Here is a 26,025-nt window from a genome sequence, read left to right as displayed (position 1 = left end):
CTTTCCCTATGGTCCTTAACACTTCATCATGAACCCCATAAGTGTTCTTGAGCACCTACTATGTGCCAACTCATACATGCATGGCTATAAGAACCATACAGAGCAAAATCCATTGGTGCCAAACACAGCAGACTTCAATCCACCAGTGCTATATAGGACTGTGGTAGACAGTCCATTTTTCCATTTGAGTGGAAAAAGTAGTCATCCTTGCACTGGATACTTTTGAAAATGGTCTTAGATAAAGATGCATAGAAATAAATAGGAGAACAACATTCCAGCTCAAGTAACAGTTCTTCTGGGATGGGTGAGAATTGTTTTTTCACCTACCAGTTTGGTTTCATCCCAGGCCCACCTTCTCACCTCGACCTGTAGGTTCACCTCTCCATAACTTGGTTCATCTTGCAAGATCTGTGATGGGACCTTCCTGGAGAATGGGGACTTTGTATCTTTGTATTCCCAGCATCTGGTGCAGCATCTGGTGCAGCATCTGGTATATATGCCAGGAACTCAATGAACGTGTAGGAGATATACAAATTACCTGTGGTTACGGGTTCTGAAAATGGTAAGGATACAACATATGGGAAACATTGGGAAAGGAATCATGTGGGGTTATCATGTAGAAAGTGGTGACTTTGTTGTGGGGGACAGATGTGAAAGAGAGAGCCAGAACAGCAGGGTTTGAATCCCAGCTCTGTCACCCAGCTGTGTAACTTCTCTGTGCCCCAGTTTCTCCATCTGTAAAATGGGGACAATCATAGAACCTACCTCATGGGGCTGTTTTGTGGATTAAATAAATTAATATGTAAAGTGCACCTGGCCAATTAGTAATCACCATAGGAAGAAAAGAAAGAGATAAAAGAGAGTTAATCACATGTTGTAAGCCCAGGTGTTTGGTTGTCAGGGGTTATGTAGAAAGTTTGGTGTGGTTGAGTGGGGAAATTGGTTCATACTTCTGCTCACAAGCCTTCATGAACCACCATGTAAAATCTACTCTCATCTCCTTAGTTATTGAGCCCTTCCTTCATTCATCTGAATGTACCTTGTCCCACCTCTTCTCACTTTCTAGGTTGTCAGCTCTGGGGAGTCCAGTCTCTGGGTCTTCAGTGTGTTAAGGCTCATTTCCTTTCCTAGGACCACCTTCCTCTATTTGTCTTCTGCTTCAAACTTCATCCTTTCCTCTGAAGCCTACATTACTTAGGGTCTGTGTCTTATAAAACAGCAGTTATAGTCTGTCTTCTATAGTTTGCCATCATTTTATTTTCTTTTACCCATTTAACTTGTAGTTTTAAAACATCTACTTGGTACGAAGCATTAGGTAGGAGAGGAACTGGGCCAGTCTGGTGCTAATTATGCCCCTCCCCACCTGTCTTGAGAGTGGGGAGCTTACCTTATGCCCTGTCTCAGCTGGGGTCAACTGAAGACTAAGTTAAGGGCTTTGGTACAGTCTGTTTATTTTGGGAGACAAAATCCAGCGGGAAAGGCTTTGAGATCATCTACTTGTAGGAAAGTAGGAAATTGTGATTTACAATATTGATATTGTGATATTGTGATTTACAATAAGGAATATATATTTGGTCTTTGACCCTTTTCCTGGCACAGAGCTCCTAAAACTCTTGGAATTTCCCAAGTGATAAGAGCCATGAAGGTGTCTTTTGTTATCCTTAAACAATCCCCTTTCAACCACACCTGAGTTTGTGCTAGGGGCTTTTGGAAAGCTCCTAAGAATGGGCTGGTTGTCGGGGGAACCAACCAAGTGATTAGAAGGTAGGAACTTACAGCCCCTCCTCACCTCCTGGGAGGGGAGAGGAACTGGAGATTGACATAATCTACAGTGGCCAATGATTTAGTCATTCTTGCCTATCTAATGAAGACAACAACAACAAAAATCCCTGAACTGTGGGGTTTGGAGGGTGCTGGGAGGGCACAGGAACTCCACGCCCCATTCCCCATACCCTGCCCTGCGTATCTCTTCTTCTAATTGTTCACTGGTATCCTTTAACATCCTTTGTAATAAACTGATAATCCAGTAAGTAAGTTGTTTTTCTGAGTTCTGTGGGCCGCTCTAGCAAATTAATTGAACCTGTGGAGGGGATCGTGGGCACCTACTATTTATAGTCAGTCCTTCAGAAGCACAGGTGATAACCTGAACTTGCAACTAGTGTCTAAAGTAGGGGGGCAGGGGGAGGCAGCCTTGTGGGACTGAGCCCTTAACCTGTGGAATGTGATGGTGTCTCTAGGTAGTGTCAGAACTGAGTTAAATTGTGGGGTACTCAGTGTCTACAGAGAGATGGAGAATTGCTTCCTGAGGGTTCCACTCTGCCCCTCACATTCGGTGACCAGAAGTGAAGCATTCTGTGATTAGAGGAGCGACACAGGAGTGTACTTGTGTCTTTCTGTCCTTCCTTCTACGAGTACTTATCGATCTGCCTGGTACTACCTCAGACATTGCTAATAATAATAATGACAGCTAATATTTGTACAGAGCAGTGGTTCTCAAAGTGTGCTTCCTGGACCAGCAGTGCCAGCATGTCCTGAGAACCTGTTAGAAATGCAAATTCTTGGGTACCATCCCAGACCCATTGAGACAGATACTCTGGGATGGGGTATAGCTATCTGTATTTGAATAAGCTTTCTAGGTGATCCTGACCCGTGCTAAAGTTTGAGAGTCAGTGATGGGGCACTTGCTAGTTGCCAGGCAGCATTCTAAGCATGTATTTATTCATATATTAACTCATGTAATCCTCACAACAACCTTATGCTGTATATTATTATCATTTTGCAGATGAGGAAACTGAAGCACAAAAGTCACACAAACTATAAGTGGTAGAGCTGAGATTTGAATCCAGGTTATCTGGCTCTAGAATCTCTGCTTTTTTGTTCTTTATTTATACCAATTTAACCATGTTAATTGTACATTTCAGTGCCATAAATATATTCACATCGTGTGTAACCATCACCACCATCCATCTCCAGAACTTTTCTATCATCCAAAACTGAAATTCTATACCCATGATGCAATAACTTCCCTTCCTCCCTACTTCCAGCCTATGGTAACCACTGTTCTGTTTTCTGTCTCTATGAATTTGCCTATTCTAGTACCTCATATAAGTGGGATCACAGAGTATTTGTCCTTTTGTGTCTGGTTTATTTCACTTAGTATATCTTCAAGAGCTTCATCCATGTTGCAGTATGTATCAGAATTTCCTTTTTTTTTTAGGCCAAATTATAGTCTATATTTTGTATAGGCCACATTTTCTTTATCCATTCATCTGTCAATGGCCATTTGGGCTGTTTCTGCCTTTTGGCTGTCATGAATAAAGCTGCTGTGATCAGTGGTGCACAAGTATCTGAGTCCCTGTAGGGACTGCTCTTTACTGTTGTGCTGTGTATGCTGCCTTCTGGGCAATGAGACTTGCTATCATGGTGTTTAGTTGTTTCCCAGGGGAAAAAATAATTTAATTTAGGGTCTATGTGGAAAAATCCTCCTCCTGATGGATAAGCAGATATAAGATAGTAAAGCAAAATTTAGGAACTTACAGATTGTTTTTTTTTTCTCTTGGAAGATATAAACTTAAACTAAGTCTAATTGGTTTCACATATCAAAAGTTCCCTTCCAAAATCAACTAACTAAAAATTTGTTTTACAGCAACAATTCTCAAGCTTTTTGGCTCCTTTATACTCAAATATTTTTGAGGACCCCAAAGAGCTTTTATGTGGTTTCTATCTATTGACATTTACCATATTAGAAATTAAGACAGAAAAACTTAAAACAACTTCCATTCCATTAGCTTATTAGAGTGATGATGTCATCGGATGTCACATAGACTCTGAAAAATGCTCATGAGAGCATGTGAGTGATAAAGGCAAATGAGTTCGTTATGAAAATAGTTTTGACCTCCCAGATCACTTGAAGGGTCTTGGGGCATCACAGGGTTCCCAGGCCATACTTTGAAAACCAAAGTTCTAGAGTTTAGGCAAGTACAACTGGTTACTCCAGTGACATACCCCACCTGCATTGAGGTTTTTGTGGGTTCACATTTTCACATTGTGGTGATTGAATAATTTATTGTTAATCTTAGCTCAACCATAATGTCATATTCCACACATACATTCTTCTTAAAGCAAATTAAAATTTAGAGAATTTGACTCCTTTTTAAAACAATTGCAACTACTTGGGCTCAAATTATTGGCTCTTTTAGAGATGAGATTTCTTTATTCTTTTGAATATCAGCTCTACTGTAGGATCATCTGGCTGGGCTGTTTCTTTGGGGAACCTTACATTTTAGCATCCTGATTTTTTTCCCTTTGACCACGGGTTAGGAGACTTCTGTCATCTATTGCCTGGAAACTGAAGACCTGTCTGCCAGGACTCAGGGGAGCTGAGCAAAAGAGGATGAGGGTGGTCTCAACATATGGGTATAGAATACCAGCTGGATATTGTCTCTTGGTTCTCAACCCTATCCCTGTTTAGCTAAGCCTTCTCCCATGTTGCAGGAGCTGGGAACATGGACACTGCATTTCCCAGAATCCTTTGATGGCAGGATTCTGATTTTGGTTCTGCCAGAGAGATTTGGAAGGCGAAAGAGAAGGAGAAGCCACTATTGCTATTGCACAATTCACAATGCAGATGTGAGATTTTCCAGTCAAAGACACATCAGTCATGGGGGAGCTGGGATCATCTGTTCAGTTGCTTGTGATGCTTGTGCATCCTGATTTCTTGAACTTGAGTGGTAGTTTCTCTGACCTTGGGTCTCATAGCTCTTCCCATGATTCTGTAAGCCTCTAATTTCCTGTAGTAAATCCCTTCCTGCCTGAAATACCTAGAATAGTTTGTATTTTCTGACCCGTTCTGTACTGATGCATGTACATTACACATACGTGTCTAATTCTCCATGTATTATGGTACCCCTATTCTTAACTGAGCCCATTGTCCCACAGACCTGAATCCTTTGTTTTTACCTGCTTTAGAGAATAAATCAGTAGTTTGCTGGTGTGGAGGAGGGATTTGGGGCACTGAGTGGTACCTACATAGATTTTCAACCTTTCCTCCTTATTTTAGCTCCTTTTTACCCCAATTTCAGAGTAACCTGGAGTTTTCTGGAGTCTTTGGGAAATTCTGGGGTGTAAATCAAATAGAATCTTGGCTTTTCCTCCTGCAGGGCTAGGATTCGGCTTTATCAGCTCATCTTAGTCTTTTTAGTGCTTAGCCATCTACACAGTTTCCAGGTTTGTGGTTTATGTTTTAAAAAAAATCACTTAAGTGTTCTTTTATTTGGGTTTCAGAAAGGGGTGAAATTGACATATGTATGTAATCCGCCCTATGTACCCTAGAGTCCTGCTTTTCTAATCTAATAATCAAGAAGTCACTTGCTGGCTCTTTTTGGCAGCAGTTAATTACCCTTTAAAGTTGTGTCATTTTTAGAGTCTGGGAATGTAAGAGATGATGCTGATCCTGTCAGGGAGCCTTTGGAGAGTTTGTATTCTCAGCTCACGTTGAACCTGGACATCTGTGCATCTCTGAATTCTCTTTTCTCTCCACTACATTCTTCCTGTGGACTGGAGCTCCGTTCAAGGTGCTGCCATTCATTTAGTGCCCCAGGCTGGGAGATGTACAATGCCATCCACTCTACCTCCCTCTCCCTCTCTCTCTTTTTAAACAGCTGTGTAAAATACAACAGAAAATTTACCATCTTAACCATTTTAAGTATACACGTCAGTGGTATTAAGTACATTCCCATTGTTGTGTGCAACCGTCACCACTTTCCATCTCTGGAACTCTTCATCTTGCACAACTGAACCTCTTTCCCAGTTAAACGATAACTCCCCATTCCTCCTCCTTCCCAGCCCCTGGCAACCACCATCCTACTTTCTGTCTCTATGAATTTGACTGCTCTAGGTTCCTTATGTAAGTGAGATCATACAGAATTTATCCTTTTGTGACTGGCTTATTTCACTTACCTTGTTTTCAAGGTTCATCCATGTTGTAGCATGTGTCAGAATTTCCTTCCCTTTTAAAGCTGAATAATAGTCCATTGTATGTATACGCCACATTCTCTTTATCCATTCAGCTATCAGTGGACACTTGGGTGGCTTCCACCGTTTGGCTATTTGAATAATGCTGCTGTGGACATAGGTGTATCCCTGTCTCTTTTATGTCACTTTCCATTAGTGACCGAGTTCCGCCTTGGCCTCCTGTCTCCTCCACTGCCAGGGCTCAGGCCCTCATCACCTCTTGCCTGGATGGACTCTTGCAGAAGCCTCTTAATTGACCACCTTGCTTCCCTTTTATCTGTCACATTGCACTCCCAGTTGTTTCTCTAGAACATGGGTCTTATCATGTCTTCCCTGCCTAGGAATTTTCAGTGGCACTGTTCAGACTTCTCTAACAGAGCAAACAAGTCAAGTTACCACGTTGATTCAACTTTCCTTGCCAGTGTTGTCCCTTAGCACCTTTGTGTTCTTCAGATGCCCCATGCTTTCATCCCTCCATGCGTTGGCCTGTGCTTGGAATGGAATGCCCTCTCCCAACCCCTCACCCCCTGAAAACCCCACCGATCCTTAAAAACCAGTTCAGGTGTTCTCCTGGGGGCTTCCCCACACCCCCCAAGCTGCGTTAGAGAATTATTTTCCTGTGCTTTCAAAGCACTTTGTCCATCTCTATCGTGGTTGGCATACCGATTGTTGAAGACACGGAATAGCTGAGGTCTTAGGGAATTAAGGATTGAAAACTGTGCCGTTTGGGAACCTGTGCTAGTAAGGCTGTATCTTTTCTGTTTTAAAAAAAATCATGAGCATGCATTTTGGAATAAAAAAGGTTATTAAAAATAACCAATGCCGGGCTTCCCTGGTGGCGCAGTGGTTGAGTCTGCCTGCCGATGCAGGGGACACGGGTTCGTACCCCAGTCCGGGAAGATCCCACATGCCGCGGAGCGGCTGGGCCCATGAGCCATGGCCGCTGGGCCTGTGCGTCCGGAGCCTGTGCTCCGCAACGGGAGAGGCCACAACAGTGAGAGGCCCACATACCGCAAAAAAAACACACAAAAAACCAAAAAAAAATAACCAATGCCGTGTTTTTACTTTATCATATTGTCTGGAAAGTCGTAAGCTGGACCCTTGAAAAGCTAGGGGAATGTGTCTTGGGTACTTGCTGAGTATTTTGTGTATTATGATTCTAGATGCCCCAGGATCTTGGTAGAAGTGATCACATATGGTGCCCCTCGGGGAGGTGACAAGAGAGCTGGTGTCTGTGGGTGTTGCCCAGGCCTCTGTGCTGCCGCTTATGATCAGCCCAGGACACCCGTTGTCCCCGTGTGCAGGGCAGATGTGAACGAGAGCACCTATTTTTAGAGCTGGAACAGCAGGACAAGGCAATAATAAGAATTTAATGAATCTGAACGTGACTCCAGACTAGAGATGTTGCAGACTAGTATGTGCTTCCTGTAATAAGATTAACAGTAAAACATTTTGTTTTGTGTTAATTAGCAAGTACTAATACTTATTTAGTGCCTCTTATACCCCCAGGACTGTGCTAGGTGCTCTTGGGGACGTGTGAGTATTGGGAGAGAAACAGAGGACCACAGGAAAGGAGAGTATGATCTGGATCTTTCTATCATAGTGGAGTGTGAGCACCGATTTTTTTTTTTTTTTTTTTTTTTTTTGTGAGCACCGATTTTGAGTGTCTATAATGAGTCAAGTACTGTTCTAGGTACTTCTATATATAGCATCTCATTTAATTACAATTGTAACCTGTTATAAATGATAATCACTATTGTTGCCCTGTTTTACAGAGAGGAAACTGAGAGTCAGGGAAGTTAGGTAGCTTGTTCAAAGACGTGTACAGACATCTCAGTATGTGACAGAGATGGGACATAAGCCCTGATATGTCATGAGGTTAGACCCTGAAGCACTTATAGGATATTTAAGTTTTGAACCGTGTGGCACTTGTAACATGTGAATGGAGATTCAGGCACAGGAGTAGTCAGTAAAGTCTAGAAGGGTTATTGGCCTGGACAACTGGATGGGATCTGAAAAGGTGGCATTTTGGAAGAGGGTAGACAGAAGTGTGGGGGTGGCACCAAGCTCGGCATGTAAATGAGAGCCTTCACTGGCTTATGGAAGAGAGGATTACTGGGGAGACTGGAAAGCAAGGCTGGGACTTCTGTGGGTTGTGAAGGAGATTGTCTTGATAGGTTTAAACCGGATGAGTAGGCCAGTTAAGAGCAAGGGAACAGCATGAGGCTGTGGTTATTTGGTGTGGCTGTTCTGGAAGTGGAATGAGGAATAGGTTGGGAGGTAGGGTGACCTTGAATCGGAATTCAGCTAGGAGCCTCTTGTAATATCGGAGGGGGCGCTTTCCTGAGGGTGATAGCAGTGGGGATAGAGATGGTGGGGTGTTGGGACTAAACTCGGTAGAGATTTTGATGAAAGATATGGCTCAACTTAGTGACAGAATATGCAGTGAGTGAGAAATGGGAGGAGTTAAAGATGACTTCACAGCCAGTACCCTGGGAGGTGGAGTGTATCAAGGTCATAGATGAGGAAGGTGAGGCACCCACAGGGAAAACTGGGGACTGACTGGCTTGGAGCTCAGAGGTCAGGGTTCGGATTGCAGAGTTTGGCAGCGCCTAGTTTAGAGACCCTGGATTTGTGAGTAACCCTTCCTTTTGATGGGCCTCAGGGCCCCACCTCTTTGCTCCTGGGATCTTTGCCCCCCAGGTTGTTGAGGAGGCAGCGGCTGGCACAGGCCTCTGGCCCTCCCACTGATTGGCCCAAGTTCCAGAGAAACTCAGACAGGAGACGGGGGCAGTATTTCCAGCCTGAGGCTTTGGAAGGAGCCTCAGTTGGTGTGGGCTCTCTCTCCAGAACCCCAACCAGCAGAGTGGGACCACTGATAGATCCAGTTTAATGGCTGAAGTTGATGAGGGTGCGTGCACCGTGGAGGCCGTCAAACCCTACTGCTGCTTCCCTAGCGTCTCGGAGCCCCGCCCGGTGGGTCTTGCCACTGCTGTTGTCAGGGAGCTGTCAGCCTGGAAAGGCTAACTCCAAGGACTCAGGTGTCCTGTCCTTTTTTCTTAAGATTTTTTTTGATGTGGACCATTTTTAAAGTCTTTTACAGAATTTGTTACAATACTGCTTCTGTTTCATGTTGTGGTTTTTTGGCCGTGAGGCATGTGGGATCTTAGCTCCTAGACCCGGGATCGAACCCGCAGCCCCTGCCTTGGAAGGCGAAGTCTGAACCACTGGACCACCAGGGAAGTCCCCTCCAGCTGTCCTTCTGAGTTTGGGGAGTGGAGCCGTCAGGGCCTGCTCCAGCTTCTCCCCTCCCTTGCAGGAAAGCCTGGCAGAGCACCCGGCCCAGGCTCCTCACTTCAGTGAGGTGGCTCCCTTCTGCTTTCTTGGAATGATATAGCCTTGAAAAAAAGGAAGAAACTGCTCTTTTCCCCAAGCCCCTCCGATGGCCTGTGCTTACTGCCAGCCGCCCACCTAGCTCCTGCCACCAAAACGACATCTGCCTCTCAGTTGAATCCGGTAGCACTTGGGGGGCCAGACTGGCCTGGGTCCCGGTCCGCCCCCCTTCTTACTACCGCATAGAAACAGGACTTCAGCAAGTGCCTTAATTTCACTGACTTTCTCTAAGCCTTGGTTTTCCCTTCTGTACTACCTACCTTGCAGGGTTTGTTGTACTCACGGCTGCCCGTGGAATACTACTTGTTGCTATCCTTGTCTTTACTGGGAGGTAGTGGGGGGATCCCTCCGAGAAGAAGGTGAAACGGAATTTATAGGGTCTTGGGGTCGCCATAGAGGGATGTCCTGTACTTGGTAATTCTTTGGGAGGCTCTGTGTGGTAGCAAGAGCCTTGGGCGTTGAGTGTTTGCTAGCCTCCTTTGCGGGGAGCTCTGTTCAGGGGTGTTATTCATACTCAGCTTCAGCTCATACTGATGGACTTTTTATGGGTTCGCCTGGAAACCTAGTCTTCATGTTTTATATAGTTTATCAGGGGAAATGCATCCTGAAGAAAGCCATCTATTCTTAAAAATAATAAGAAAAGCCCATAAGAGGTTTTTTACCTTTGACAAAGGTGGTTTCACATTTTTTTTTTTTTTTTTTAAGATGTAAGCTGGGAATTACTTAGATGGATTATAGCTTCAGTTCAGTGCTGCTGAAGATGCTCACCTCAGTGTCTTCATTCTCTGATGATTTTTATTTTGCCCATTTGTCCTCTGAGCATCGTAGTAGCTGCTCTTCCTCGTGTTCTGCCCAAACCCTTCCCAGCTGTTCAGGTGACAGCATCCTCATTGCTCCAGATACCCAGAGCAAGGATTTAGTTTCGTACTTAGGAAAAAAGTTCATAAATGATGCCTCAGTGGAACAGTAAATTTACAGTGTGTCAAAACCTTGCTGCTCGGACTGTGCCTTTAGCCGTTTGGGACCAGGCTGTGCAGCTGTAAGGCGTAGGAGTTCTCTGCAGAGAGAATGTCAAAGTTGGAGCAAACTAGAAGAATCATGACTGCATTAACATGTCTATTTTTTCTTAACACTTCATGGCCACAAGCATGATTTATTAACATTTAGCAGAGGCCTACAGTCTCTTGGGACTATATGCGTTTGTTTTTTTCTACTTAGCTGATTTGGACAAATTTATTTCTGTGGATTTGCTGTTGAAACCAAGGTTTTGGATTTTGCAAATGTTGTATTCTGTATTTTATTTATTTTATTTTTGCTTTGGGTCTTCATTGCTGTGCGCAAGCTTTCTCTAGTTGCGGCGAGCGGGGGCCACTCTGTTGCGGTGCACGGGCTTCTCATTGTGGTGGCTTCTCTTGTTGCAGAGCACGGGCTCTAGGCACGTGGGCTTCAGTAGTTGTGGCACACAGGCTTAGTTGCTCTGCGGCCTGTGGGATCTTCCTGGACCAGGGGTCGAACCGTGTCCCCTGTATTGACAGGCGGCTTCTTAACCACTGCGCCACCAGGGAAGTCCCCCAGCCTATTTTTTTTTTTTTTTCAGCTAAAAGTTCTCTTACTTTTCTATATTACTTCAGGATTTAGGGCTCATGCATATGGAAAAAGCAGGGTTGGGTGGAGGAGGGGAATCCTGGTAGCCATAACCCAGTCTAGTTCTCCTTTCAAGACAAAACCATATAGAGTTCAAGGCAGTGCCTGACACAGAAGGGCTTTGTAAACCATAGCGTACGCGGGCCTCTCACTGTTGTGGCCTCTCCCGTTGCGGAGCACAGGCTCTGGACGTGCAGGCTCAGCGGCCATGGCTCACGGGCCCAGCCGCTCTGCGGCATGTGGGATCTTCCTGGACTGGGGCACAAACCTGTGTCCCCTGCATCAGCAGGCGGACTCTCAGCCACTGCGCCACCAGGGAGGCACCCCCCCAGCCTATTTTTTGATAGTGCTTTTCTCTATCACATTTCCCCTTTCTGTGGGTTGTGTGCTTGCTGCACTTGATCTGGAACTTTGTTTTACTTTCTTCTTTTTTTAAAATTTAATTTGATTTATTTATTTTTATTACTTATTTATTTATTTTGGCTGTGCTGGGTCCCAGCTGCAGCACGTGGGATCTTTGTTGTGCATGTGGGATTTTTAGTTGCGGCATGCGGACTTCTCAGTTGTGGCCTGCGGACTCTTAGTTGCGGCATGCATGTGGGATCTAGTTCCCCAACCAGGGGTCGAACCCGGGCCCCCTGCATCGGGAGCGTGGAGTCCCAACCACTGGACCACCAAGGATGTCCCCGTTTTGCTTTCTGACTGCACATTTGCTTCCCATCTGCGGGTACTTAATTTTTGTATTTTAAAACTGTGGTCTGTTTGTTTTTCTCTAGAAGCCAGATTGTACTGGAGAATCTGTGCTGCAGTCATTGGAATATTCATATGTACCGTTCAGATATGGAAGTATCCGAGAGGCTGGATTAATAGGCAAATGCTTGCTTGATGAAAGGAAGAGTCAAGCGGAGAGAGGTGGGCAGTCTTATGAAGTAATGAATCAAAGCAGTTAGGGGTTGACCTCAATTCTGCCGTTTCCCACACACTTCTACAGCTATTCTGTCTTCCATGCTTATGGGCTGTACCCTAAAGTTATAGACTGACTCTACCCCAGTCTCCCCATCTCTGCCGCGAGCAACCCAGCCCCCGCTCCCTCCTCTGCCACCCCCAGAGGCTAAGGTGCCGTCTTGCCTTGTTTAGACAGGGCTGTCTAAAGGACTTTCTGGGATGATGGAATTGTTCCATATCTGCACTGCCCAGTATGGTAACCCTAGCCACATGTGACTGTGTACTGAGCTCTTGAAATGTGGCCAGTGCGATGAAGAAACTGAATTTTTTATTTAACCTAATTTAAATTAATTTAGATTGAAACATTCACATATGCCTAGTGGCTACTCTATTGGACAGCGTGGGTCTAGACTTTACAGTAGCCTTGGAACCATGTATTCTCTGGATCCTCTCCCCATAATTCTCTTCCTGTTGCCAGAGTGATCTTTTTTAAAAAAAAAAAAAAAAATTTTATTTATTTATTTATTTTTGGCTGCATTGGGTCTTCATTACTGCACGCAGGCTTTTCTCTAGTTGGGGCAAGAGGGGGCTACTCTTCGTTGTGGTGCGCGGGCTTCTCATTGCGGTGGCTTCTCTTGTTGCGGAGCACGGACTCTAGGCACACAGGCTTCAGTAGTTGTGGCTCTTGGGCTCTAAGCGCAGGCTCAGTAGTTGTGGCGCATGAGCTCAGTTGCTCCATGGCATGTGGGATCTTCCCGGACCAGGGCTCTAACCCGTGTCCCCTGCATTGGCAGGTGTATTCTTAACCACTGCGCCACAAGGGAAGTCCCAGAGTGATCTTTAAAAATGTCGATCAGATTGTGGCGCTTCTCATCTGGGAGCCCTCCAGTGGTTTTGCATCCTGCACTTCTCCTGCCTCTGCAGACCTGTCCTCCCTCTCCCTCGACTCCAGCACCCTGAGTTTCTTTCTGTCTTTTGAGGACATAGCCAGGCTTTTCCTGGAGTTGTGGCTTTTGTACATGCTTTTTCATCTAGAGAGGGTTCTCTTTCCACTTTGCTTGCCTGGTCCCTCATCCTGAGATCTCGCCCTCCCGGAGAGCCCCCCATGCTCCACCCCCATCACACTGTATTAAGACCCCAACTCCCTGGTCTCCACCCTCAGGCTCCTCTATCACTCTTATCTGTGCCGGAAATTATCTTTTATGTCTCTTTCTGTTTATTTTCTGTCTCTCCTTGCTAGGATGTAAATGTTATCGGGACACCAAGCTTGCTTGTCTCTGTCTCTGCTGAATAAACTTCCTGCCCCACATCCCCCCGCCCCCCTTCTCTTGCCCCCGGAGAAGACATCACAGCCTCATTCTCTCTCATAGCTTCTTTTCCAGACTCCGCACAGACCATCCCTGCCTGTAAACTTAGATGGCATCCGACTGGGGTACAGTGTCCTTGACTAGCTTCATTTTTCTCAGTTGTAATCACATTCTTGTCTGCCTTCCTAATCACCTCTCTTTTACTTGTGTGTTCCCACGTTTCCTTAGCTACTCATTTCGAGATAATCTCTTACTTATTTCAAACCACACTTTCACTTGGAGCAGCAAAAATATCCAGACCCTTAAAGCTGTGAAGTTGTGAAAGCCTAAGGAAAGCTTGGTTTAAGAAAAGGAAACATTTGAATGACTGCCTGTTCTATTCCACATATATTTTTGGATTCTAAATACTTTCAGTTAAGAAAAATATTATTGTTTTTATTAATAAAAAGTGAATCCATGTTCCTAAAGAAAAATTAGAAAATGCCAAAAGACTATGTGAAGAAAAAAAAAAAATCACACCTTATTTCCTGATGCTGTTATGACATCCTGTGCCGTGGAGCGTGTACGTGTTGTGTATATTACATCGTACACACTCTTTTGTTACTTGCTTTTTTCACTCAAAAATACTATGAACAGTTTTTCCTATTAGTAAATACTCATACCAAGTCAATTTTAAATGGCTGAAGACGTTTCATGGATGTACCGTAAATTACTAAGCAAGTCTGTTCTTGAGCATGGGGGTTAGTTCTTTTCACTATTATAAGCAGTTTTTTTTTTTTTTTTTAAATAATCAGTGTTCTAGGAAATACTGCGTTCTTGTCCCTTTTGTCTCCCTTGTGCATGGGTGTGTGTGTCATGGATTTGTTGTGACTCCATCTACCTACATCATGTTTCTCTTTGAGGCAATGACCACTTGTTTTCCACACTGTTCTGATGTTATACAAACAAGGGTTACGCGGGACACTGTTTCCTGAGTGCGCGGCTCACACAGGCTCCCTCTCCTTTCCTGTTTTCCAGCGGAGGCTGATCTCCAAGAACACGGTGTCGTAAACAAAGTTCTTCAAACACCTACTGATTGACAGTGTGGTGTATTTTTATTTAAAATGACTGTTCACTTGCTCCTCTGAAACTTGTTGTAACCTTGACCTTTATATTCGCCAGTGTTTTAATATTCTTTTAAGTGGCAAGCAGTGTAAAACAAGGTGATTTTGTCCTTGATGTTACTTCTGAGTAGTATGCAGGGTCATCCAATATAAAGTAATAAGTGAATGGCTCTGTATCTCTTGTATCTGTATTGAAATGCATTGAAGACTGGATTTAAACAATGCATGGGCTTCTAATGCTGCTCTTCTCTTTTAGGGATTGATCGTGGGGTGGGAGAGGTTGACAGAGGGAATTGTTATGGAGCCTTGGAGAAGCCCTGAGTGGTATCTCTTGACTTGCTTGTAATTTCAGGTTTCGAAATCAAGTCTTGCATCTTGGTCACGTTTCTGTTCAGTGCATCATGTAAATGATAATTAGAATCTTCTTTAGCTAAGACCATGCAGAGAAGTACACACTGGTCATTCTGGGCTGGGTGGCCTCTGGAAGTAGGAGCCAGATAGGGTCCATGGTGGGAATGGGTTGTGGAGACATCATTGCTGTCTTGAAGAACCATGTGAGGCTGGCTTGGTTATGGAAGGCAGGAGAGCTGGGACAGTGCATTTCTGGTGTCCATGTTGCTAAGAGCGTGACTTTAGCCAAACCTGAAAAGTGAGTATTCCTGCTTGTGCCTCAGTCTGTTTTTCTATGCCAGGCCATCGGTTTTCTTTTGATGATTCCCATTGTTTAGTTATGCCAAAGAGTTTAAATCGAGCCCATGCTGAGCAGTGTATTTTAAATCCAGATCGGGAGGGCACTGAGGACCGGTTTGAGAGAGACTAAACTGTGTAACTAAATGACAAATAACTACACAAAACTTGCAGTTCCATGTTTGTCCAGTCCTGCTCTGCACTGTTCAGGTACTGTTTCTGCAATGCACTAATGAATGTGATACAATTTTCCTGCCCTCAAGGAGCAAATGCATGCATGGCTCAGCATCTGAATGTGGTGGCCCTAAATGAAGGAAGCTTGGGTTTCTCACAGCTGCAGATTTCAGTGAACAAGATGCTAACAGTTGTGAAATGAAAGTGGGTTAGGTGTTAAGGACCATCAGCACAGGGGGATGGGCAGAGGGATGTGGGAATCAGTCACAGGCAGAGGCTGGCAGGTTGATAGGTGGGTGTGGGACCTGGGCAGTGTCTGCAGATGTGCAGGCAGTGACATGTGCAGCTGATTTTGAAATGGGCTGCTCTGAAGGCTTGAGGCCTGTCCTGGTGTCCCTGGGGGTCCTTGAAGAGATGCTTTCCTGACAGTGAGACTCTCAGAACTGGGCAGTTCACCTAGCTCTAGACCAGGGCTACTTGAAGTGTGGTCAGCTGACTGGTGCCATGAGATAAGCACAAATATTGAGAGTAGGTGCTTAGAAATTTCTATAGCAACTTGACATTGAAGCCACATCCAAGTGCATCAGCAGTGGATTAGTTTGTTTGAACAGGATGTAGACCCATTTGGGTTTTGTGGTGCTTACACATGTCAGTTCACACCTGGCTGGAGCTGAGAACTAGCCATGTGCAGTGGGACCACCAGGACCATGTATCTTTCCTTAATGAATAGAAGCAAAACAAAATACAAGACAAAGCGAAACAACCTGGTCCTTCACGACAATAGTATGAGAAACACCACTCTAGACCTGTTGTGGTCCGGGAGCCACACGCCTGGAGTCAAGTTCCCCGGTAAATGCGACCCGTGTCCCAACCAAGGACACCCGAGAATCACCAACACCAAGCAGAAAGATTAGCAAAGGATTTATACAAGTACAAGTATAGAAGCTTACACAAACTGTCCGGACAGGGTCCCACTCGGAGAGAAGTGAGTGAGACCCCGACTAACAGCCGGGTGAGTCTTTTATACCCTTCACAGGGCGGGAAGTCCCCAAGGCGGGAGGGAGCTGTTTAATTTTGAATCAGCCAATCAGGAACCCGGTTCTTCCTGCCCCAAGCAAGCAAGCAAGTTTCTTACAGAAGCCAAAATGTGCTGTTAGCCCTGAAGCTGTTCTTCCGTTTCTTTCGTCAGAGACCAAGCACAAAGGTAATGGGAAGCGAGGCTGAGGACCCCCAAGTCAAGAACTTAAATAAATATGTTGATCTGTTCCAGTTTCATTTCAGGTTTTTGTCAGCGTACAGCCTCCCTTCCCCTCTCCCTTTTCTTCCTTGTCATCAGTATGTGTTCTTTTTCCATGAACATTATTTTTTGTATGTACATTATACACAATTCTATACATATTTTCTGTATGCAATTACACAGAATTCATACATTTGTCATTTTAAATAATGTTATAGTATTTGTTGTGTTTATATGTCTCAAGTTCTTAGTTCCTCTATTTGGGGCCATTGCTACTTTTTCCTATTATAAATAGTTCATCTGTGAATATTTTTGTACAGATTAGTTTTTTTCCTCTCTCTTACTGTTGGGTTCCTGCGGTCATACTCAAAGGAGAAATACTGTGTCAAAGGTCACAGTTTTATTGCTCTCTAGAAGGGTGGAGCCGATTTATATCGGGGGAGTAAATATACAGGTTTTCTCCGCGGCTTCAGGCTGTGTAATATTAATACTTTTTGCTAGTTTAGTAGGTGAATAATTGCCTCGAGATTGTTTTAATTGCTTACTTCAGGAGGTAGTGATGATGATTTGATTTTAGTATTTTCTTACAGTTAAAACTAAACGAGCTTTAAAAATCAACAGCGAGCTCTTACCAAGTTGTACCTGAATGTTGACATCTTGTATCAATAATTTTATCACTTTTTACATGGCTTGGATATAAGCTTTTCTTCATTATACTTTACATCTTATCCCATTCTGTTATTGTTGCTTTTCTGTTTGTTTCCTTATATTTTGTAATGCAAAACTTGCTCTTTAGTGTTTACATTTTTATACTCAACTACTCCATCTCTTTTGATATTATATATTTTCTTGGCCAGAAATTATTTTCCCCTTCACAAGTAGGATAAATATGCTATTCTGCTCTTTTTTCTAGTTTTTTATATGCTTTTCTCCTGGATCTCTCTGGACCTCATTATAGTGTTTGGTATAAGATGTGGATCTAGATTAATTTTCTTCTATACTGCTGTGTAACTCTCCCAGTAACTTTTATTAGTGATTTCTACCCCCACCTTATTTTTGTGCATCTTGTGGTTTGATGTATATTAAGCAATTAACAGAATGAATATATTTTTGGAATCTCCATTCTTATGCTAATGTTTGTTAAAAAATTAGCCCAATATATGTGAATTTTATTGTAATCTATTTTAGTAAACACTCTACCAGTATTACTTGAAAAATGTATTAGTTTGTATTCTGTCCTCTTATTCTTTGAGCTACATTTCACTGTCAATTTGTACGGTTCTCTAACCTGCCTCGTTTCTTTTTTTTTAAACATTTAAAAAATAATTATTTTTTTCTAAAGACATATCACACCAAATCACACTGGATGTTAAGAAAGAGGTGGTCCATCCCCATCTTTACCATCTAGTGCAGTTACTTTTCTTGTGTGTACTCTGCTAGCATTATTACAAAAACCAAGATGTGATCCTTGGTTTCTGCAGTTTTAGCAGTACTTATACAAGAAGGTCCTTCCTGATTTCTTGGCTGCACTATTGGCCACATGAAGGCAAGTGCTTTATAGTGCTTTCTGGGGCAGTGATCTTAGTGGGGGTGTGGGTGGTCTATGAGAGGATGAGGGTGAGGATTTGAAAACTCTTAAGAGTCAATTAGCTTAGCTCTGATCCCAGGCTATAAACCAGTCTCTGTGCTTTGGTTACAAAGGAATCTGGTTGAGATGTGTCAGCACAGACTTGTCATCACTAGTGAGAGAAGCCACTCAGAGCACATGGCATGGAGTATTGATTTTGTATGTGAAAGAGTCTTATAGGACCAATATTTAGACAATAATGAGGCAAGAGGGAAGAAAGTGTAGATCATTAGACTGGGGTGTTTTGTTCTATATGGGGTAGCTTTTAAAGGGTTTTTCTGTCTCAGTGTGTCTTGAATTTTTAGAACTTCTGGGAAGTCCCTTGGGCAGTGCTTCCATCTCAGAGCCGCTAGAGAGGGGCATATGCTGTTTCCGAGGCCAGCCCATATGTGGGATGGAAGATGTCCTTGGATGTTTGTAATAGAATCCTTCGCGATGTGGGGTCATCTATGAGTGCCAAAGCATTTTTTTCTTTGATTATGGACTTTGTGACAATATCAAGTGACTCCAGAGATTTGAGACGGAATGTTTGGCATATTAAATTTTTATCAAATTCCCTAATAAGTAAAAAATTCTTGGCAATGAAATTAGCAAAGATTGTATGATTATTTTAGAGATTATATACTCTCGCATCATACAGCTATTCTATATTTTTCTTCAGAAAAATGCTATGCTTGAACGTTTTTCTTCTTCTGCTTGCTAATTTCTTGCTTCTCCCACTAGTTGCCTACTACATTTTCTGACAGCTTAATATTTGTTATCGCCAGCCTGTGTGGCTGTCAGGCTCACTTTTTTCTTCCTTCTGCTCTTCCCCCCAATTATAAAATGACTGTGATAATAGGAGATACATGTAGCACACAGACCTTTTAGCTCGTAATAAATAATTATCGATGTTTATGTAATAATTTATAGCATGGAGGATGCTTCGTCACCTTTGAACTTCACGAAACCTTGTGAAGTGGGAATTATTGCTAAAGCCATGTTTATTGAGGAAAATACTGAAGCCCAGAGACTATCTGGCAACCTGTTTAGGCAACAGAGCTAAGTAGTGGCAGTTTAGGACCTCTGCTTACAAATCTCATATTTCCCCCATTATATCTTCTGGTTTGAGTTCTTTTTGATCGAATTACATTTTGTTGGAAGAGAATGGAAGTGTTGTTCTTTTCTTATTTAAATCACACTATGGGATGCTCAATTTAATGGGCTTAATGAATAGCTGACCATTATAATGATGCAATATTTTTTTCTTAAGGATTATGACTATGCAAAAGAATATGTTTATTTAAAAAATCTTTTGAAAATATTTATCTAATCTGTTGATCAGGTGAATGTAATATGTTGCCCCTAGTTGAAGAACTTTTCTAATTTTATTCTAGTGATGTCATTTTTTTTGGCCACGTTGGCTCTTTGTTGCTGTGCGCAGGCTTTCTCTAGTTGCGGCGAGCGGGAGCTACTCTTCGTTGCGGTGCGCGGGCTTCTCATTGCGGTGGCTCCTCTTGTCGCAGAGCACGGGCTCTAGGTGCGTGGGCTTCAGTAGTCGTGGCTCACAGGCTTAGTTGCTCTGCGGCACGTGGGATCTTCCCGGACCAGGGCTCAAACCCATGTCCCCTACATTGGCAGGAGGATTCTTAACCACTGCGCCACCAGGGAAGCCCCTGTTATAATGTTCTTGTTGTGACAAGGCTCCTTTATGTCTGGCTTATAAACCATAGATACGATGTTGGAAAATTTTATTTGAAATTAAAAAAAATAAACAATCTTGAGTTATTGGAACTTTAAAAATTATTTTTCATATATTTGTAATGAGCATCAGTGTCTGTTTTTGATACTGTAATTTGTGCTCTACTAAAATTCATTGTAAGGAATTTTGGTAGGTGTTTGTTGGCAAATTCTAACAGGTATTTAAAATTTTTGTTTTTTAAAGAATTATTTGGATAGGTGAGACTAATAGGATCATAATAAAAATCCATTTCCTTTGAGGAAAGGATGGCTAATTGTATAGGCTAAGTTTATGGAGAAGCACATTAAGCAAAGTGAGAGAAAAGGAGAGAGGAAATTGGGATAGAAAAGTATCTTATTTATTTATTTAGGCCATGTCTTGGGGCTTGTGGGATCTTGGTTCCCCGACCAGGGAGACTGGGGCTGGAACCCAGGCCTCCTGCGGTGTAAACGCGAAGTCTTAACCACTGGACCACCAGGGGAGTCCTGAAAATCAAGTATTGTAAATGTGAACAATATCCTTGCCTGTTCATTGTAGCAGTATGGCTATAACTAAATAATATTTGAAGTATGGCAGAGAGGAATAAAAGAGAAATAGATTCAAATTTAACTCTGACACTTCCAAGCTGAGTGAACTTGGGCAAGTGACTTATCCTTATTTTTTTTTTTAAACTGTAAAATAGAAGTAATACTAGCAGCTTGCAGTATTGTTGGGATTAGAAATAATATGAGCAAAGCACCTGGCACATATCAGGCGTGTAATAATTTGAGGACTCCATCTTTTATTATTTACTTATTATGATATTATTTATTTATTGAATTGTTATCATTTATTAATGGGTACCATCAAATATCATGCGTCACCAAAGGAAGGGAACAATATCTTTGAAGCATCCTGTCCTGCTAAAAGGGTAGAAAGACTGTATGTTCTGGAGACTTGCCGGGACCAATGAGGAAGAACGATGATGAACCATTGAACTGATGGTCGTTGCATAGAGAACAGACTTGTGGTTGCCAAGGGGGAGGGGTTGGGGGAGGGAAGGATTGGGAATTTGGGATTAGCAGATACAAACTATTATATATAGGATGGATAGACAACAAGGTTGTACTGTATAGCACAAGGAACTATAATCAATATCGTGATAAACCATAATGGAGAAGCATATGAAAAAGAATATATATATGTATAACTGAATCACTTTTAAAATTTATTTATTTATTTATTTATTTTTGGCTGCATTGGGTGTTCGTTGCTGTGTGCGGGCTTTCTTTAGTTGCGGAGTGGGGGCTACTCTTTGTAGTGCACGGGCTTCTCATTGCGGTGGCTTCTCTTGTTGCAGAGCATGGGCTCTAGGCACGTGGGCTTCACTAGTTGTGGCACACAGCCTTCAGTAGTTGTGGCATGCAGGCTTCAGTAGCTGTGGCTTGCGGGCTCTAGAGCGCAGGCTCCGTAGTTGTGGCGCACGGGCTTAGTTGCTCTGCAGCATGTGGGATCTTCCTGGACCAGGGCTTGAACCCATGTCCCTTGCGTTGGCAGGCGGATTCTTAACCACTGCGCCACCAGGGAAGCCCTGAATCACTTTGCTGTACAGCAGAAATTAACACAACATTGTAACTCAACTATACCTCAATAAAAGTAAAACAATAACATTATTTTATGAAGTGACGTTCGTTGGATCAGTTGCCAACGTTCTTCTATCCGTGATTGTCCCTTACCCCAGTTTGGAGAATCAGGCAGGCATGTTTATTTCCCAAGGCCTCTGAGTATCTGCCTGCCTGCGAGACCGTGCTCAGCTGTCTGGGAGCACCGGGAACCCAGGGTTGTGGCGGGAGCTGCCTCTGGGTGACTGTGAGCCCTCGGAGGTCACTGGAGATGACTACAGTGGCCAGACTTTGTGTTCATTGTTTGTCATCATTTGCCTTCCTTCCCCTTCCCTTTTTCTGTGTCTAGACTACTTGACTAATGTAACCTGTCTCTTTCTTCTAGAATTCTGAAGGTGGACTCTATGTATGCATGAATACATTTTTGGCCTTTGGAAGGGAGCATGTGGAAAGACATTTTCGAAAAACTGGACAGAGTGTCTACATGTACCTGAAGAGACACGTGCGTGAGGTGAGGTGCACACTTTGGGAGAACTGGCCTCGACATCTTCCCCGTAACGTTGTCTTAGTGGGGTTCATCACGTGGAGATTTTACTATGCCCACATAACTTCTCATTCTCTTGGATGATAGGAAATAAAACTAGCACTGTTGGCAGAAATTCATTGACTTCCCAAACCTTAACTTAACCAGTTTTATGTTTCTCTTCCTCTAAGCCTCTGATCGGAGTTGTTAAGAAAGACATAGGTTGATGATGGAAAAAAAAAATCAAGTCAAAAAGTACAGAAAATAATGCCAGAAACACTCATGGATAAAAAAGTCAGAAAAAAAAAATACTTGGATATTTTTGCTTCAGATTTTTTTTTTTTTTTTTTTTTTTAAGTGAGAGAGCTTTCCTAAAAGTTCAAGTCCCTTTTGGTCCCCTCTGTCCACAGAAGTAACCTCTGTTGTGAATTTGCTGTTTCTCATTCCCATGCCTGTCATTATATTTTATTTAGTTGTGGGTATTCATGAACAATATATAGTATGACTTTTTGTGTTTTAAAGATATAGGTAAATATTATCGTACTGCTACCTGTAATTCTGCCTGGAGCTCTCCCCTTCAACAGAATCTATCCATGTTTCGATGCATCTGGATGTACTTAATTCATTTCAATAGTTGTTTGGTGTTCCATCTTATGAGTACCTGGTCATTTATTATTCTGTTCTCCCATTGATGAAAACGTTTAGATTGTTTCCATTTTTTTTTTTCTTCCACAAACTATGTACCAATGAACATTTTTATACATTTCTCTTGGGGGAACGTGTGCAAGATTTCTTTCAGAAATGTATCTAGAAGTGGCAGTGTTGGCTCACGAGTGTGCTTCCCTTCCTTTTTACTGGATATTTGCTAAATCCCTCCCTGGAGTGGTTGTACCAGTGTACACTCCAATCTGCCATGATTATGAGTGTTTCTCCACACCCTCACCAGTGCTTAGTCAGACTTCTGATTTTTGCCAATCGAATGGTTGTAAAGTGGCATCTAAATATTTGGCATTTCCTCCTGTGAGGGTTGAAGGTCTTTTCATCCGTTTATTAGCCAGTCTCCTTTTCTCTTCTCTGACTTACCTATTATGTTATTGGCCTATTTCTCCATGGGTTTATCTTTTTCTTAAAAGTTTGATTAGTTCTTTTTACATTCTGGGTACCAAAAATTTGTGTTATATACAAAATTTTCTTATGGTCTGTGGCTTGTCTTTTTACTTCATTTATGAATTATATTGTAGAACACAAGTTTTGAATTTTCATCTATTTAGATTTATTAACCATTTATGAGTTGTGCTTTTTGTAGCTTGTCTAAGAAATTGTTTCCCAACTCAAGGTCATAAAGATATTTCTTCTAATACTTTTTTTTAAAGAAGTGTGTGTGTGTGTGTGTGTGTGTGTGTGTGTGTGTGTGAGAGAGAGAGAGAGAGAGAGAGAGAGAGAGAGAGAGAGAGGGAGAGAGAGAGAGGGAGAGAAAGAGAGAGACTGTGAATGTTTTAACATTTTAGGTCTTTAATTCATCTATAATCTATTTTTATAATTGCATCAAGTACGGGAATCTGCTTCTCCCCCGTATTGATGACCAGTTGTCCCACTATGACTGGAGGAGTGCAACCTTTTCTGATGATTTATAGTGACATTTAAAACAAATATTTTAACTTGCCATTCACACTTGGGTCTGCTTGAGGGTTCTCAGTTCTGTTCTCTTATTTGTCTGTCTCTGTGTTGGTGCCTCAAGGGTTGATATCTAGGAGTGCAAGCACTTTTTCCATGTTCATTTTTTTCCTAGAAATTTCCTGGATTTGGATGTTTATTTTTCTATATGGATTTTGGAATCAGTTCATCTAGTTAAAAAAATCCTGTTGAGATTTTGATAGTGATCACATTGAATTTGTAGACTGAGCTATAGTCTATATCATTGTCTAAGCTCCGTGAGGGCAGGGAGTCTGGTCCGTCTTGTTCACCTCTGTGTCCTCAGCAGTCAGTAGGGCCCAGCACATAGTAGGTGCTTCATAAATATTAACTGAATGACTCTTCAACATGGCATACCTCTCTATTGATTCAGGTCTCTTTTATGTCCTTCAAAAATATTTTGTAATTTTCAGTAAAGGAGCTTTTATTTTTGTTAGATTTTTTTAAGGTACCCTATAATTTTTGTAACTATTGTTACTGCTTTTTTTATCTTTTCATGTATTTTAATTAGTTATTCATGTTGTTTGGAGATATTAATTTTCAAATATTGATTTTATATTTAGCAATACTGTTCAATTTTCACTTTAGTCCTAATAGTTTGTAGACTATCTTGGATCTTCTGTATAGTCAACGCTGATTTGAAGTTCATCTGATCTCTCACCCCAGCCTACCTAATATGTTCTCTGTTTAAGTTCTGGACAAAGGAGAGATCCCCAAATTGGACAGTGGGGAGAGTAGGAGGAAGAGGAGGAAGAAAGACCAGCAGGTCAGATAGGTTATAAACTGAACGATTAGCTTTACAGTAATCTAACGTTGGCCTAATACTATATGATTTACATTCACTACTCCTGTTAGGTGGGATAGCAATTCTGATCAAGTTTGCTTTGTATTATCTGTCTTAGTGTAAAGTGATGAAGTTTTAGGAAACTGAGGGCAAGAAAATGAAGCTGAGGCCCAGAGACTTGAAATAACTTGCTCAGGGTCGCAAAGCTAGCGGCAGAATTACAGAATGCAGTTAGCTCTGCCTCTGAAATTTTAAGTTAAATATTTCACTCTCTGACCACAACCCTCTCTCATTTTAGCTCTTTCACTCATTTATTTCTGTTTTGATCTGTTTTACCCGCTTCTCAGGATCCATGACTTTAAACATTCTCCTATCACCAGTACCCTCACCTTGTCTTGCCTCCTTACTGTCCTTCAGAACCCCAGCCAGTCCATGATCAGTATCATCCTGTTTCCATGGGTGCACCGCTAGGCATCCCGCACACACTGCCATGGGGTTTGGGACCATGTCAAATTCCTGGCCTTCTCCCTTCTGCTGGGCCCTCTCATTGCCCAGCAAATCTAGCCTGTTCCCTCTCCCACTCCAAACTTTGGATGCTTTCTGCAAGACTTTACCTGTCATTCTCGGAAAACGATCGGACTTGTACTTTCCAGAGGAAACAGGGACCCCTGGACAGGAACTCCCTGAGCTCCTGCCTCGCCTCCTGGGAACTCATCCACAGTGGTTCCACTTTTGTTTCCTCCCATCTCAGCACACCTCACATGTTTCCACACATCTCAGAGAGAAGCTTTGTTCTTTCTGTCCTTGTGGTCCCTGTCCTCCTGCCTCGGAACCTTCGTTAACTCCACTCCCTCTTACACCTCCAACATCTCCCTCTTCTGGATTTCTTCTCCCACCTTAAAAAAGAGCACAACACAGAACTCTAATTTGAGTCCTCCTTCAGTCACCCCATCCTTCAATGAAAGCTTTAAAGCTTTTCTGTTTTCACCATCTTCACTACACCCTCTAGAATTCAAGACGGCTTGAATTCTAGAGACTTAGACCTCCTTTGGATTCTGCTTTCGTTCCATGGCAGGTTGGTAACCAAGTCCCCGTTATCTGGGCCTCCCAAACAGCTTGGAAGTCCATCCTGTCCTCTTCATCCCTCCTGTTCTTGTCTGAGTGCTCATTATGCCTTAAAAGGGCTAGTGCTGTAGCTTCCTGACTAATGTTCCTTCCTTCATACTTGCCGCCTTCAATCCCACCCAGTCTGCATGCTGCACCCAGAGCGATCTTCTCAAATGCATATACCTATGTGTCTGTGGCACGCTGAAGCTTAAATCTCGTATGTCTTTCTCTTTGTTGCAGGATGAAGTCCAAACCCTTTTGCATGTGATTACAAGGCCTTCCATGATCTGACCCCTGGAACCTTTCTAACCCTCCCTCTTATTCCACCAGCTCTGTGCTCTAGACATAGCAAACCACTACTCCTTTCTGGAACACATCACGATTTCAGGCCTTTGTACGTGCTGTTTTCTTTTTTGGGGGATGCCCTACTTCTACCCACCATTTCTTTTTTTTTTTTTTTTTTTTTTTT

General features: G+C 42.7%; 1 protein-coding gene across 2 annotated transcripts in view; it reads left to right on the top strand.

Moving 5' to 3' along the window:
• Positions 1-26,025, top strand: part of USP13 (ubiquitin specific peptidase 13) — a 118,224-nt gene that overhangs the window by 2,360 nt on the left and 89,839 nt on the right. For both annotated transcript variants that reach the window (XM_007466674.1, XM_007466673.1), the window contains exon 2: positions 21,836-21,961. In XM_007466674.1, the coding sequence (XP_007466736.1) occupies positions 21,863-21,961 (99 nt within the window). In that variant the 5' untranslated portion in view covers positions 21,836-21,862. The remainder of the gene's footprint in view (positions 1-21,835; positions 21,962-26,025) is intronic.

The sequence above is a fragment of the Lipotes vexillifer genome, unplaced genomic scaffold (genome assembly GCF_000442215.2).
Source record: "Lipotes vexillifer unplaced genomic scaffold, Lipotes_vexillifer_v1.1 scaffold258, whole genome shotgun sequence".
NCBI lineage: Eukaryota > Metazoa > Chordata > Mammalia > Artiodactyla > Lipotidae > Lipotes > Lipotes vexillifer.
Note: the sequence above shows the minus strand (reverse complement) of the source record. Positions and strands in the feature narration are given on the sequence as shown.